The sequence below is a fragment of the Temnothorax americanus genome, unplaced genomic scaffold (genome assembly GCF_048541705.1).
Source record: "Temnothorax americanus isolate GAGA-0224 unplaced genomic scaffold, ASM4854170v1 Scaffold25, whole genome shotgun sequence".
Lineage (NCBI taxonomy): Eukaryota > Metazoa > Arthropoda > Insecta > Hymenoptera > Formicidae > Temnothorax > Temnothorax americanus.
In genome coordinates, this window is record NW_027509391.1 from 1,076,045 (window position 1) to 1,092,498 (window position 16,454).

A 16,454-nucleotide genomic window follows, 5' to 3' on the forward strand; every position below is an offset into this window, starting at 1 on the left:
TAGGTTTCTTCGTTATCGGCTCTTGTGATAAATTTCCTTCTTGATTATAAGTGGGTATTCCCTTATCGTCTATCGTTATCCAAATTTTATTATCAGATACAGATAAAATAGTTACTTTAAGTTTTAAATATAAATGTTGTGTTTTGTTGCCTAAGAACAATATTTTTAACAGCACTTAAACAACATTTAATAACTTTCCAAACGACATCTTTGATATCAGCATACAAGTAGTAATTTTAGGTTTAAGTATCTCAATAGTGTCGAAGATTAAATCGCAACGATGTCTCTCCTTCATGGTCATTTATAATTAGTACGATAAGAACGCTGGAATTTACGCAACACTCATGATAAGATCTACTTTAGTAATCACTAATTTCTACTTCATCTTCTTTTTGATTAAACACACGCATATAATAAAAAACTCCTTCTCCAGGTTGAGTTTTAATAATAGCGTCTCAAGTTTATTGGACAAGATATTTTAAACTACGAAAATAATAATAGATAAAACAATACGATAATGTTTCACATATATCATTTTGGCAACATGATGAATTTAGTATTTGCTCTCTTTCCACCTTTATATAAAATGTATTTAAATTTCTTTCTATCGAGAAATAAAATTCCAAATTATAAATTCTTTGAAAAGTAGAAAAGAAAAAAATTAATTAATTATTTTATGAAATAAATTTTAAATATCGTTAAAGATCTTCGAGGATTATTTATGTAATTTAGAACGTAAAGAACGAAACATTTTGAATATCACATGAATATATAATCAAAATTTTCAAAATTTGCAATTAATTCAACTGATTTAATTTAATTAACCAAACCTGTTCAACGTGACTATTTCTTCGTGTTATTAAATATAATTATTAATAATGTAGTTAAATTACATTATAAAATAATTTCTAAAGTAAAAGTTAACTTTTGTTCCATCAATCAGATAATTTCAGATTTCAAAAGCGATTGTGTCTGGTGAACTTTGCGCTCTAAAATATTTTTAAGTTCTTCAAATATAGTATCTAGTAGCGAACAGATTAACAGATGTGCAATGCGTTGTTATTTATCGCTTTACTGCAATAATGAGTAGAAATCGTGATGATACCGCTCGTAGCCGTAATAATCAGTCACCGATCACGATGACATTATCTCAAAAACGTGCTTCACCGAGTAATCACGTGCTCCGCTCGCACGATTCACGCTCGAGGGACACGCATGGATTGCAGACAAGAGTCTCACCTGTCGCATGTGTCGATAGCTGCGACCAATCGCGATACGTGAATCTCGATTCACACCTCTGGTTTGGGATCAGACATGAATTTGCGATTGGGTAACGAAATTTTACATTTCTACGTTGTTCCTCAAATACTGTAAATATAATATCTGACGCTATCCGATCTCATGAGACGCCAGTTACCTGTTTACCTGAGGCTTTGTCATCTCGTAAACCCACCGATTGTTGCACAATTTGTAGGAAACGTGCGTCAATCGGCATTACTTTGCTGACAATGTCAACACTCGTTTCGCAAAAGTGTCCCAATCGAAGATCTGACATATTTCCAAGCTTTTTAAACGAAATCTTGCACTTTTTATTTTATTCCTGTGTTTCTTATTTCCCTTTATAAAAATTTAATATAATGCCAACATTTCAATGTCTCATTATATGTTTTACGAGAGAAATATAATCAAATATTAAAAATTTTAAATGCGCGGTTGAGAAAACAAAATTTTTCTTAATCAATTCCTCGATAATATTATGCAGCCTTCAGTACAACTATCTTAAATCAAGAAATACATCTGCAAGCTATATTAACTAAGCCAATTACAATTAACTCGTAAAAATAAATCATACATGAATTTTCACGTTAACGTCTTTCTTTCTTTAGTTGATGGCCGTAATGCAATTTGCATTAATTACCCATACTTAGAAGCAATTATCGCATAATAAATTTGTAGACATTTTTATGAAAAGTTGGAGCGAGACAGACGCACGAGAAAACTCCTTTAATTTCACATAAATAAAATATGCGGGAGAGATGAAAACGGAATAAATTTTTGAAAAGAGAGTGAGTTTCTTATTAGTGCATGGTTGTGAAGCAATACAATTATCGGATATTACCGGACAGATAAGATTACTTACAATAATAATTAATAATATGAGGATAAGATTACTTAATATTTTTATAAATCAATTTTATAAATTGATAAATATGTTTTGCACCTTAACTTCATTATTGTTATACATCTAATTAATATAGAGATATACAGGAAATATGTTTGGACTCACCAAAAGTGTAACGGGATTATCAATAATCAAATCGCATTGGCCTCGATAAAACTGCCCATGTCGATATTTCTGAAATAAAAAATTCTACGTAGTACTTAATCTTTAACTAATAAAATAATTACAAAAGTCGAATTGATATTGTTATCAAGATTAAAGAAGCAATTATTATCGTACAAATGGCACTGATATTTCATCTCGCTTTAATAAACGATAAAACGATATTAAACTGCTGTTTCGTATCAAATTAAAAAAACTAATAAATAATTAGACGTATAAAATACACAGCCTATCTTATCTACTTCTGGTATCGAGACATATTGAAATGGATGTTATACGTACCTTAATAATGTAATAAATGACAATAAACAACAAAAGATAAAACCTGATAATAAAAAATTAAGAAACGCAATTAAGAATATCTCTTTTGTAGCATAGAAATGTATTACGTTAATGAAATATCATTGACACTAAACACATTTAAATAAAAGTCCTTCATAATGAATATTACACATTAGTAATATAGTATGTTTCAACAGGTGCAGAAAGAATTCAAGCTTTAATAGCAAATCGGAAAAAATCAACACATAGACGTTGATTTTATAATATGAACGACATTTTGCCTTGAAAAATACGCTCAGGAAATAGATACAATAAATCAATAGATGTCGGTATTTTGCATTAACGTGCAATTGATTACATGCATCAATACAATATCATATGTATTCCATGAAACGTGTTGTGTTTAATGATCATGTAACGTTCATCAACCAACATTTTTTGAAAAGAATATTCAGAAATTTAACTAACAATAAGTATTTAGAAATTGCAAATTATTATTAGAACATTGTTATTTAAATATAAAATTTTCATCTAGTTTTCATATATAGAGAGTTTTCATATAATTAAAAAATAACATCACAGAGTAACTTATTACTTTCTGATTAATCATAATTAATAATAAATAATTTTTGATTAATCATAATATGAAGATTACTTATATCGTTTTGTTTTTTATTGTCGACCAATAGTAAACTATTGTCGCATTACCTCGACAATAATTTACTATATTGGTCTACAAATAAAAGAGCAATGCGCGCGGAGAATATTTTCTCCAATATAAGAAAAACTATAAGAAAACCTATAAGGTTGCAACTTGCAACCAGCGATTTAGCGGTATTTGTTCTCGCGACAGACTACTCAAGTACATATTCACCTATATCAAGTCTTTTACTTGCACATACGGGGTTTCAAAACCCTCGGTTGTAATTTTAATGTTAAATTCTATTATGTATGCAAAAATTAGAATTATGATAAAAGTGAAGAGATGGCAGCGACGCCCAGACAAAGAAAGATCACGCGGTAAGGTGCCTCGACTGCCTCGTGCTTTCCGAGTACACGAATGAATCCATAACACGAATATAAGACAAAATGGCAGGGAGCCAGTCAATTACGGTCGGATTAGCACGGTATACGAGGGGGATCCCTCTTCTCTCTCTCTCTCCCTTTCCGCACGCAGAATCCGCGTAGCCAGTGTCCCTTGCACGCTTCGCTACCTCGTGCCGCCACGGCCTTTGAAACGCTATATACCTAAGTGACAAAGCTGGCTTATTGGCGGGCACGCTCCACTATCCTCGCATCGGCTTTAAACTCGCGCTTTCCGGCCGCATCGCGCGAACCGAAAAGAAGTCAGAGCCGGTCGCGGGCGGTTTTTATTACGGATACTATCGGCGACTGATCGACTGGAGAAGTGGCGAAGTGATTACGAGACGCGATTTAAAGGACGCCGCTCGCTGTGCCGCGTGCTTCATTCCCGACGATGTCACGCTTCAAGACGCGCATTGCCGAGACATCGTTGAATTGACGTATCGACAGGTCCAATCGAATTGACACCGTCGTGGTGACGCGCCGTATACCGAGTTTCTTTACGACACCTCAGGTAAGTGGTAATTCGGTTTGCCATTTGCTGCGTGCAAGATTAAAGCTGCATCTCGGGATGCTTGAGAAACACGTGAGAAGATTCGAACAATCAAGCTTGCTGAAGAGGCAGCGAGATAGGAACTAGGTCGGCGAGCGACCCCGTTCGAATGTATACACGTTAATATCATCAATTCGTATCGTCGTTCAAATATAATGTTCTGAAAAATTGTCAATTTAATCTCGCGATAGATTTGATAGAAATAAATAAGCGGGAATTTTACCGAATTATTACAAGCCGAATTGGTATAAGTTATTATTAGCGAGTTAAGTAAAATAATACAGAGCTTATTATCTTCCCAAACTTAGAAAATAATGAAATACATTTATTTTTATTTCATTTAAATGAAATAGGTATAATGCATTTTCTTAAACATTCTAAATTTTATTTAAAAAAAAATAGAGAACTTAATGCAATTAATATTTAAAAATAAAAATTATCTTGAAATTATCCGATTATCAAAAAATTATTTAAGATTACTGTACACACAGCATGAATATTATCATATAATAGAGATATCTTAACACATACACACCTATATTATTGTTTAATGTCCGAGTATATGGAGGGGAAAAAGTCATAGTGGTGTAAGTCAAATTTTTTAAAATATTGACTCGTGTGCATAGATGCAATCTATACAATATATACATTGCATCAATGCACTTAATATTTTAAAAAATTTTACTTACACCATTTTGGCTTTTATTCCTCCATATAAAAATAATACAACATATATGTATAAAGTATTATTTTTCTCATCTTTTCAACTTGTTAGCAAGCAAATTGTTCCTTAGATTCTTCGAGATGTCGCATATAAGGTAGATAATCGTGGTCAGCGTGTAATTATACTCAATTATATGCTGTCGTAACCAAACAATTTTCGATCAGGATAACAATACATACATTTCGCAAAGAAACTACGAAGTTATACAATAGTTGTGTGTTTTGCTTCAAAAACGGAAAATTACAAACAGAATTGTGCGCGAAGTACTTGCAAGCGTTTATGTAAACGTGAGAAAAGTGTGCAAGAAGAATCGCAAAGCCGATCGAGCCAGAACTCCCCGGTATAAGTAGGATACATTTGTCATTATAGTAATTTTATTAGCTTGGTAACTGACTCTTATACAGTTCCCCTTTATCACCTATGATGATCGTTTAATGCAAAGCTAATGGTGCGTTAAATTAGGAACAGCTGATCGCGTCGGGTGAGCCACAATTTATGCTGACTATAGTATTAGTAGGGTAAAAGACCATATTACTAACAATATCCACATTATTGTCAATCAAATTTTAAATGCTTTTTTAAAATATAAAACTTATATCTTACATTATTTTATTATATTTAAATAGAATTCTGAACAAGTCTAATTAATGTTATAGCGACTAATTAAAAATAAAAGCCAATCCGCTAATTAAAAAAAAACTTACAGATTTTGACATTTTCTTGAAAATTCTCAAGAACTAATTATGTGTACATAGTTTATTCATAGTTAATTTAGTCTCAGTTTAATGATTTAGAGATCATTAATGAGTTATTGATACAGTGTGCATGAAACAAAGAGAATTATCAATAAGAATTTTTATTCGACCTAACTGACCACATTTATTAATTATAATCGTTACGACATTTCGACCATTAATTTTGGCCCTTCTCAAGTGTGAATCTAATAAATAAGTCATAAAAATCAGTAATGTAGTAACGCAGTAATCAAATTTCTATCGTTCGCTATTGAGTGGTGCTATGTTTCTTAATACTATTTTCATAAGTTTTATAAAATGGAGACATTGTTACTGTTACATGTATTACTTTACCATCTATATGACACACACACGGAACATCTTTCAGATTTATGACTTGTTTTGGTGCAATGTCATGACTAGTGAGATGTTTGTTGAAGGCTGCATTATACTGATTTTATGACTTAGATTTACACTTAAGAAGGACCAAAGCCAATGATTGCAATGTCTAACGATTATAATTAATAAACGTGACCAGTGGGTCGAGTAAAAATCCTTATTGTTAATTATTTACTGGCAAACCAAAGTTTCTGATTTGGTTTAAAGTGAATTATGTAAAAACCTAATTAGAAAAATGTACTATTAAAATAAAATAATAAGAATAATTGAACCAACATTTCTCTAAATTTAATAAAAATAAGAATTTAATAATAACTTTGACAATGAACAATATGTAAATATAATTTTACTCATCACTAATAATAAGATACAAAAAGCAAAATTCTTTTCTATAGAATAATAATGATGAATTTTTTATTTATTGCAGAGAAAAAACATTCATAATGAAGCACTACATTCTATTACTTTGCATCGTGGCAGCTTTTCGAGATTCCGAAGCGATACGTAAAGGATCCACGGATTATGAAGGTTCGTTATAATCGTCATATTATAAAATAATTGACATATATTCAAATTAGATGCCAAAGTTCTCTTAAATAAATACCACAAACATAAGTTTAAGAGATTTCATGTTCTTCAAATTTTTTATAATTATAATATTATTAAGCATATATCCGTTGCAAATTTTAAACGTGCCAATAATAAATATATATAAAAATCTCAAAGTACTTTTGCGTCATTCATTGATAAATTTCTGGTAAAAAGCAGATTGCTTTGATCGGTCAAATCAAAGTTACGTAAATTTTGTCTTATCATAAAAAATCGATAAAATAATATGCGAAGTTCGGTCTTCATCGATCAGTGTCTATACTGTATGCCTGAGGTTTTTCCGCATATCGATATTAATTTGTTAAATAACAAGCTGTTTATGTGTTATTGCAAGTTATAAATTTCGGGATATATCTCACAAAATAGCTTGTCAATACAAAATTGTTCATTGATAACAACATTATCATTTTAATTTCCAAATTCTATCCTGCAATGTTCTAGGAAATCAATAAACACATAGCGCAAATGTCTTAAACTTAATTTACACATATTGATTAGTAACTTAACTTTGATCGAATTTTACTTTATCTTTTTCTATGTAGGTAAAATTGCTATCGTAGATAAAAAATTACATTTTAGATAGTAGTTATTAAGAGATAATGGAAGACTTCTCATTATATTCTTTCAAATATTTTTTAAATATTTTTAAAATTTCGGTTTTAATTCCGTCCTATCCGTCCTATCACGATCAATCGATTGTATTCCTTGGCAACGAAGCGAAATTCTGATCTCTTATCAGATATGTCCTTCTGGCTGAAGTCCGGCCAAGAAACCCTGCACAGAATCCTGTCGGAGCAGAAAAACGAGAATCGTGCCAAAAACGTGATCATCTTCATCGGGGACGGTATGGGCCTGTCCACCATTACGTCCGGTCGAATCTATATAGGTCAGCTCAATGGCCAAAGCGGTGAAGAATACCAACTCGCGTTCGAGAAATTCTCCAACACCGGCCTCGCCAAGGTAGATATTCAAATTGCATCGATCCGTGCCTTCAATCTCGACGGAGCGGTCTCGCGAGGCACAACGATATTGGGAAATCCCGTCACGTTAAGCCGCTTAATTCCGCGCCTTTGATAAGGACGCCGCGTCTATCCTCGACAAGAAAATGCGACAAACACGATGTTCGCATTACGATTAATCTCCGTCGATTTTCTGCTCCCCAAGCATGAGATTTTGTTAAATTATATCACACGCATCTACATTGACGTAATATATTTTATCACGCTACCGGAAAAGATAAACGTGACAACGATTACAATATATCGATCGAGTCTCGTGCTTCGAAAATTTCGATTAATGGCGATAATGTACGAAAGATTATTTCCTTAAACCGAACACTCGTTATCGATTATCGAAATTACATCACACGTTAAATACAAATATCTCACAATTATCATACATTTGTAGACTTACAACGTAGACAAGCAAGTACCGGATTCGGCGGGGACGGCAACTGCTATATTTTCTGGCGTGAAAACCAAATACAGGCTTATTGGACTGGATGCCAGAGCCGAAAATAGCAAATGTGATAAGAAAATCAACGCATTAAGCAAAGTCACCACGGTAGCTGATTGGGCGCAGCAATCCGGCATGGATACTGGTGAGAGCTTTGACCTTTGAAAACTATATAATATCTTTCTTCTCCATATTAACTAAAAGATTTAAAACTGTCTACACCTTCTAGTTTTGCATAAATTATTTCTCATAAGATTATCTCATTCTATCTGAAGTCATTAGCTTAGAATTATTCATGGAGCTATAAGAAAATAATTTTAGGCGAGGAAGTTTTTATGATTGAACATTTCGTCTGCATTATAAGCAACCACACCGAAAAATAATCTCAAGCTAACTAAGAACTCGGCTGTGACAATAGAGCTGCTATTACTCGCCGTTTGAAACTTCGTTCGGTCGACAAATTTCGAGTGCATAATCAATAATAGTCATTCAACACAGTCAGATAAAACCTTGACATAAATATGTGCTTCAGATTTAAGTATTTCAAATATTCTTGGAAAGTAGAAACCGATCAGAAGAAGCAGATCAAAATCTCTCATGCATCGCCGACCGTTGTCGGTTGATTAAACTCTTGACTAAGCAAATTTTTCTACACGGCGCGACATTGAGATAAGAAATCTATCAATTTTTATCATCAACATATAATAACTTTAAGCCATCGAGTTTAGTATTGTACGCATGATCACATTATTAAAAATATGTGATTTTAATTTTTTAATGTAATTTAATAAATTTTCTTGTTAGTGGATATATAATTTATTCATCGTGCATACGTAGTAAATTTGATCATGATCGTTTGATAATACATATCTCGTATTTATATAATTACAATTTATATTAAACAAACAAATCCAAATTGAAATCATGCTAATAATTCAAAGTTAATCTTACGAAATATATAATTTATATATTTGATGCTAACTTCTCTCTGATTTAATGAAACTAATATTTATTTCTTTATATAACCATCGTTTTTCAGGCAAAAGCTTAAAAACGCGCTTTTGCTGAGAATGTATCAAATTTAAACTGAGAAAACTAGACTGAAGAAACATTCAAATTATTAAGAATATTTTTAGAAGCGGCAGTCGAATATATAAATTGTACTCACGTGATATACGAATGATTATTACGAGTATCAATCCTATAGAGAACACGTGTCATGCGTGATCGGCTATTTCATTAACATAAGTGTTAGTCTGAATGAACCTTGTTGAAGTCATACACTACAGTGAAAGTATACTCAATAAACGAGGAGGTCATAAGCCGACCTTCTACCGTGTCGCGGACAATCAGTCGGCCATGACTGATTTCTATATACTTTGGCAAAATAATGGAAGCTTTTTACACACACATGACTCGCTGATTAGTATTTAACGCATTCGTTTCCCATTGTATCTTGACCTTCGCCAATGGTCATTTTTTCGTTACGTTGCTCCGCATGAATAAATCATCAGCGTACAGTCAGAATATGCGCGTCGAAATACAATATAAGTATCTTTACAAATTGCAACATAATATATAGTACACATACTTTATGTGACAGAAGTTTTATATTTATAACATGTTATATCACGTTATTTTTAGGATCCTAATCTATAAAATTACTGAAGACTTTTAATTCTAATCATTCTTATTGCTATTCAGAAGTGAACAAATTTAAGAAATAACTCGTGCATGATCAATTAACAGGATTTGTTACCACTACTCGCATCACCCATGCCACTCCGGCGGGACTTTACGCGCACATTAATCATCGAGATTGGGAATCCGATAGTGACGTACCGAAGGATCAACAATCATGCGTTAAAGACATCGCAAGACAACTCATTGAGGATGAACCAGGAAGTCAGTTTAAGGTAATTTATCGCATCCGCGCATCTTTACATTTGTATAGATCAATATAATTTCAAATCTAACAGATTAACAGCAAATAAAAATTGTGTATAATAAATGCACAATAGAACATGATAATAAAAAAATTATTAGTATCGTTAAAGAAAATGATTTATCACATTATAGAAATATCCACAATGAGAAATATATAATCTACCTATCAAGCTTAACCTGCTTCGTAACCTTTTTTCTAGAGATCTACGATATATCTTGTTTTTTTATTCAAATAATCTAAATTCGCTATTGCAATTTAAATCTATATAATATTGAATCCATATCTTTTAAAAGGTTATCTTGGGTGGCGGAGCACAACAAATGGGCTTGAAATTGAATACGAATGATTTATCGCGATCTGATGGCAGAAACTTAGTAGACAAATGGCAAGCGAGTCATCCCAAAGGAAAAGCCGTCACCAACATGCAGGACCTCATGTCCATCGATATAGCTAACACATCGCACATCTTTGGTGTTTTCTCACCTGGTCACATGCCCTACCACGCCGTGAAAACTGACGAGATACCCTCGCTAGCGAATATGACGACGCAGGCCATACGATTGCTGAAGAAGAACAAAAATGGATTTCTGCTAATGGTCAGTAACACTGTCCAACAAAAAATGACTTTTTTTCGAACACAAGAAAAAAGGATAATCATTTCCCGTAGTTTTTCGGTGCTAAATATAATCTCGTTTATTAAATTGCTCCAGTTCGAATTTAAATAATGTAATTAAAAAATAATCAATATTATCACATAAGGCAAATAAGAACAGCACGCCGTTATTAAAGCGAGAAATATAAAATAATAAATTTTTCGTGTATTTCCAAGTACACAAATTTTTTTTAAAAAATATTTAATAGATCCTTAAGTCGTAACTGGCCTTGTAAGTAGCAACTTTGAAAGTCCTAACAACATACTTAATTTGATCGCGATAAAACTTCTCCGGCATTTCACATATATCACAGTATAACAAAATATTGAATTTGTCCCTTTTTGTAATTTTAACACAAATTTGTGAAGTGATAAACGAATTTGGTAAACATGATAATTTTCAGCGCCCAAAAAAACTGTGAGAAACGATTACCTTCGTTCTTGTTTTTTTTTTTTTTTTTTTTTTTTTTTCCCCATTGAACAGTGTAGTCGCCGCTGAACAGCATTGAATATTTATAACGGACGTAAGTCAGATTGCTACGAACGGGCGTTATAGGATAATGCACTCAATGAATATTAAAATGACATTAATGAAACGAAATCGAGACTACATTGCACATCAAGAAATCCTGACGGATACACGATAATGCTATTCTTATGCAAATTACGCGTTGATGACCATTTTTGTGTAATGCGTTCTTACAATTATAGCCATTTGTTCTTAGACTTCACCTTCCCGGATGCATGTCGAGGTCGTGCTATTTGAGCGCATAATTCTACGCATAATTTGAGAGCGCTGCAATCTTGTTCTGTTTTCAAAGTATCGCGCAAAGCGTAACTCGAAATTGGAATATTAACAGTAAACTGATAGTTCTTCTTTTTTTTGTCAACTATTTTTCGATCTTTCAGGTCGAGAGTGGCAAAATCGATTTAGCCCACCACGGTAATTGGGCGAAACTGGCACTGCGCGAGTTGTACGAACTCGACGAGGCAGTTAAGGTGGCTCTACGGCTGTTAAATATGGAAGAAACGTTAATAATCGTCACAGCCGATCACTCGCATTCGTTCACACTGAACGGATATCCCGAGAGAGGCAACGATATCCTCGGTTTCGCCAACAAGTCATCTAGCAGAGAAGCCTACGAAACGCTCTCCTACGCTAACGGTCCAGGATTCTACTACCATCGAAGAAACGACAGCAGCAACAACGTCAACGAGACCTGGAGAAAAGTCGAGGAAGATCAGACTCGCGACGAACCCTTCTACAGGCACTTTGCTGGCAAATACCTCAAGGACGAGACTCACGGCGGAGAAGATGTCGGGGTTTATGCTACCGGTAAAAAATGCAATTTTCTTAATAAATTTCTGCTAACAATTCTTCTAACAATTTCAGAAAACAATGGGATAAATAATATCTTTTGCAGGCCCCTATTCGCACCTGTTCCGAGGTACTTTTGAGCAAAATTACATTGCTCACGCCGTAGCGTATGCGGCATGCTTTAAAGACTGGCCGTCTCATTGTGACAGCGCTTATCGTCGTTACTTTTACGACGTCAATATGGCACCACCAAACTCTAAGAAAAATTCAGCCGGACAAAACACGGTATCGTTTGCGATAATAATAACTTTTCTGTTTACGGCGATCTTTATACAACTGTGATAAACGTCATTACATTTTTTTTTCGTTAGCCAAATAACTAATGATGCGCCGTGAGAAGAATTCATTTCGAGTAATAAATCATATTTATTTAAATACAAAAAAATATTTAAGAGATATTCTTTTCTTGTGTCTTTATCGAGAGGAGTATTCCAACTTGATATACATATAATAGGACGCAATAAGGTTTCTTTTGCGATGCAGATCTGCGATATTTGTAATAGACTAAACAAGTTATGATTGCAAATACCATATACGATTTTACTATAATCTCCTTTTACTGTAATCTCTTTAAATTTTTATGTTTCTCATGAATGTAATTACATTTTGACGATATATTATTATCTATGATTTTATTTATTGTTTAGAATTCAACAAATAATCGTGATAATTGATCGCGGGTTTCATATGAACACGAGTAACACGATGATCTTTTTGGGTTATTGCAGCAATGATGACGAATTTATTTTCAAGCATGGACAAACTTGGATGGCATTATATCCACGTATTAAACAGGATTTCAAAATAATGATAGTGCTAACAGCCGTATGACTTCGTAATATAATACATTGCCATGTTTTAGACAAAGGTGATATTACTATTAAATTATTGCGAACAAAATTCTGTCTAGTACTTTTTAGTCAGATTTTACGAAATACGTAAAGTTGTATAAAATAAGTAAAATTGCTGTAATATAGAAAATCATCCTTCGAAATATAAGAGAAATGAAATAGTTTTTATGTACTTTAACATGTTACTTATACAAAATAAATATAAACTTATGTATATACAGTATATTTTGTTACAAACTGATAAAACAATTTCTGACCTAGATGCTTTAATCATACATAAATTATAATATGATTATGGATGAAATAAAGTTTCTCGTTACATTGTTTGTAAAGTTTACACGTCATTATAATTATTTAAATACATATCTAAATAATACATGAGCGAGACAATAAATCACTTAATAGATTAAGTACAAATTTGATCCAATTCGGAATAGGGACAACTATGATAACAAAAAGTATTTAGCGAGTTGTCAAATTTTATGTGGTTATCATAATTATACATAGAATTTTTATGAATTTTACATACATTTGCATATAAAATAGAAGTATAGTACTAAAAATTAAAAGAGATATTAAAGCAAATGTAAAATATTCTAAGAAAGTATTCGTGCGGAATTAAGTATAAAGTAACTTTAAGAAAAATAGCTCTTTCAAACTTGCTTATAATTTTCCTCTAACAACAGCAAGATAATAATTTTTATAGATAAGTGGCGCCGTATCGTCACTGACAAAATTTCTGTCGGGTTTGATCGAAGCGAATGGATTTCTTCGTGGCTCCAAAATTGTCTCTACATCAGCGATTGATTTTATCCTGATCATCTCTCGAGGAATTTCCTGCTTCGTATAAGACGTCACGCAAACGGGGACTTTCGTTTTACAGAATTCTCGTATCGTCTCCGGCCACGTGTCCTTACCTTCAAAACCAGTTTCGCGATAAAGACCCGGGTTAAAGAGGCACACGAGGTGCGGCTCTACGAACTGTTTGGAACGACAGAAATCGTGATAGACTTTTCCAGGATGGAACGAAACGTTTACTCGTCGACCGGACAATTTGCAAGTTGAACAGATCTTCACAGCGGTCAACAGGTCTAACGGCACCGCCGGCAAACTCAGTTCCGGACCGATGAACATTAATTTGAGATGCTTTAAATTCGGAAGGAGGTGCAGAAAGAGTTTTTCCCACACATGCAGATTTATACACTCGAATTGAAACTCGGCACCTATCACATGGACCACGAAAGTATCGATAGTCTTCCAATTCAGGCAAGAAATTTGCATGGAATACAAAGCCGTCAATGGAATGGTCGATATATGAGAGAGACTGCAATACGTGTAGCAATCCATATCGCAATAATATGTCGAGTGACCGTAAAGCTGTGACATTAACAAATCAAAATTATCCGGCAGATAAAACGGTTCTGTCTGGAAGGTATCCGGAATCTCGGGATCAACGTGACCGGCTTTGTGCTGCATGAACAGTACCCTGCGAAACACCTGAAACTCTCGACACCACTCTTCGTGTCCGCCGTCATGATTCTCGCAGAATAAGCCGATTCCGCAAATCGGACAGCATTTCAAAGTCGTCGAGAAGCGACGACAGCTGCAACAAACGCGAGGATAAAGAAGGATCTCTTTTTCCCAGAGCTGGAGAGGCCTGTCCAAGCGATACTGTACTATTTCGATCAATTTCAGCCGATAAACGCGATAATCATCCGCGCTGAGTTCCGACAGTGACGACAAACCACCTCCGATCGTGCAGATTTCAGTGAGAACTTTACATAGGTCGCGATGCTTCGACCGGTCTTGCTTCATATGTTTGACGGTGCAGTAAGACACCATGCCGCAAAATCCACAGATCTCCTCCGCTCGTTCTATGCAGATCGGACATAGGTTCGACACGAAGACAAAACGCGGCCAGAAGTTCAGCTCGATAGTGTCCTCCTCTTCGTCGCTGTCGTCCGACGAGCGATGCTGCATCGAATGCACGAGTGGCAATTTCAAGCGTGAATAAACGTCGATAGCTTCGGCAATGAAAAGATTTTCTTTACTTTGCTTCATTGCTTCTTTTTCGTCGAAATTCGAATTTTCTGTCACCTCACTCTTGCAAATTTTCTGAGCGACGATTCTTTTCGAATTCTTTTTTCTACGACCCATCGTCAAAACTGAAACAACGAAACAAGATAAATGCAACAAAACCAGATTTTTATAACAAAAACAAATAGAATCAATTTGTTTCAACTAAGTAAGCGATCGCATTACGTTATAATTAATACCTCACATTGTATAAAAAAGGTGAAAAAAATAGCTTATGCAATTAAAAATAATTCTATTTGTTTGAAAGCAATTGGCGATTACATAATATATCGCGGTGTTACGCACACGAGTATTTTAGCGTTTCAAGCGCGAAACACGATTGGTTACATAACTGCGTCCCGTCAAAGAACATATCTAAACCATTATTTTAGAATATCACAACACGGAGGTCACGCGTTCGTAATTAATAAACCGGGTGTACCGCAAACGCAAATAATTAAACCCAACCGCGACAGGTTCTACTTGCGTTTAATGACCTATTCTACATCTCTCGAAAAGAGAAAACAATTATATCTTCCAATTTAGCACACCGTATTCCACTATACATTACGCCATCATTGAAACGAGAAATCGTTTATTTGCAATTTTAAATGCATTACTGACATTACTACTCTCCGCGTATATTAACGAAATAAATCACAATAAAATAATAACTGGCATAACAAATTATTAAAAATTAATTAAAAACTTAAATACTTACCTTCGAAGATTCTTCACTCTTCAGAGAAACAACGATTATTCAATATTTAAAAAATATTATATACAACGTAAAGAGCGTTGCGTTAATAATGATACCACTATTATCAAGATTATCTTGATTTTGAAATTCCCTCGTAACTTAGAGAAGCGACTTAACGTCACGATTTGATTTGGTCGAAGACCAGACACCTCGACCGTTCAAGGCACTGCGAGGTATTATCAGGGGTGCTAGTACGTCGATGGGCACTATGCCTAGTCGCCCAGACATAAGGTATTTCAAGCACCGTACTGAGAATAAACTTTATTCGAAGACGAATAGCCAAACGAGCGACGCTTTTCGAGAGAGAGAGAGAGAGAGAGAGAGAGAGAGAGAGAGAGAGAGAGAGAGAGAGAGAGAGAGAGAGAGAGTGGTATTTTGAAGCAATCGACACATCACTAAAGTAATAAACGGTAACAGAACTTTGACGTCCCAATTTGTAAGCATAATATGCATTTAGTACATCTGATATAAATAATATAACTTCTATACGAGAATTAATTACGAGTGTTGTGTGTGTATGTGCGTGTGTGCATGCGCGTTTTACGTCCACAAGCTATTATTAACGTTACAGATGATATTGTCGCACGAATGCAAACTTATCCTATC

At 34.0% G+C, this 16,454-nt stretch overlaps 2 protein-coding genes across 3 annotated transcripts; one reads left to right on the plus strand and one right to left on the minus strand.

Annotated features, from left to right (window-relative positions):
• The first annotated feature begins 3,873 nt into the window (after positions 1-3,873).
• LOC143898965 (alkaline phosphatase 4-like) lies at positions 3,874-13,237 on the plus strand. Of its 2 annotated transcripts, XM_077408822.1 has the most exons (9): positions 3,877-4,223; positions 6,547-6,647; positions 7,468-7,688; positions 8,136-8,328; positions 9,933-10,099; positions 10,425-10,727; positions 11,693-12,119; positions 12,208-12,386; positions 12,890-13,237. In XM_077408822.1, exons 2-9 carry the CDS (start codon positions 6,563-6,565, stop codon positions 12,893-12,895), a joined length of 1,581 nt encoding a protein of 526 aa, XP_077264948.1. In that variant the 5' UTR covers positions 3,877-4,223; positions 6,547-6,562; the 3' UTR covers positions 12,896-13,237. The 2 variants fall into 2 exon arrangements, with proteins under 2 accessions (XP_077264946.1, XP_077264948.1); XM_077408820.1 differs by having other exon boundaries at positions 3,874-4,223; positions 12,208-13,237.
• A 106-nt stretch (positions 13,238-13,343) lies between these two features.
• Positions 13,344-16,030, minus strand: LOC143898966 (uncharacterized). The gene is made up of 2 exons (XM_077408823.1): positions 15,810-16,030; positions 13,344-15,177 (listed from the first exon to the last, which is right to left on the minus strand). The coding sequence occupies exon 2, from the start codon at positions 15,167-15,169 to the stop codon at positions 13,676-13,678; it is 1,494 nt and encodes a 497-aa protein (XP_077264949.1). The 5' UTR covers positions 15,170-15,177; positions 15,810-16,030; the 3' UTR covers positions 13,344-13,675.
• Between the last annotated feature and the right edge of the window lie 424 nt (positions 16,031-16,454).

What these genes read in the sequence shown, in the direction of transcription:
- LOC143898965 (XM_077408820.1), top strand. Translation starts at nt 6,563, where the DNA reads ATGAAGCACTACATTCTATTACTTTGCATCGTGGCAGCTTTTCGAGAT. An exon ending in AGGATCCACGGATTATGAAG is followed by an intron (nt 6,648 to 7,467) that starts GTTCGTTATAAT and finishes ATCTCTTATCAG; the next exon opens with ATATGTCCTTCTGGCTGAAG. An exon ending in CCAACACCGGCCTCGCCAAG is followed by an intron (nt 7,689 to 8,135) that starts GTAGATATTCAA and finishes ATACATTTGTAG; the next exon opens with ACTTACAACGTAGACAAGCA.
- LOC143898966 (XM_077408823.1), bottom strand. Translation starts at nt 15,169, where the DNA reads ATGGGTCGTAGAAAAAAGAATTCGAAAAGAATCGTCGCTCAGAAAATT.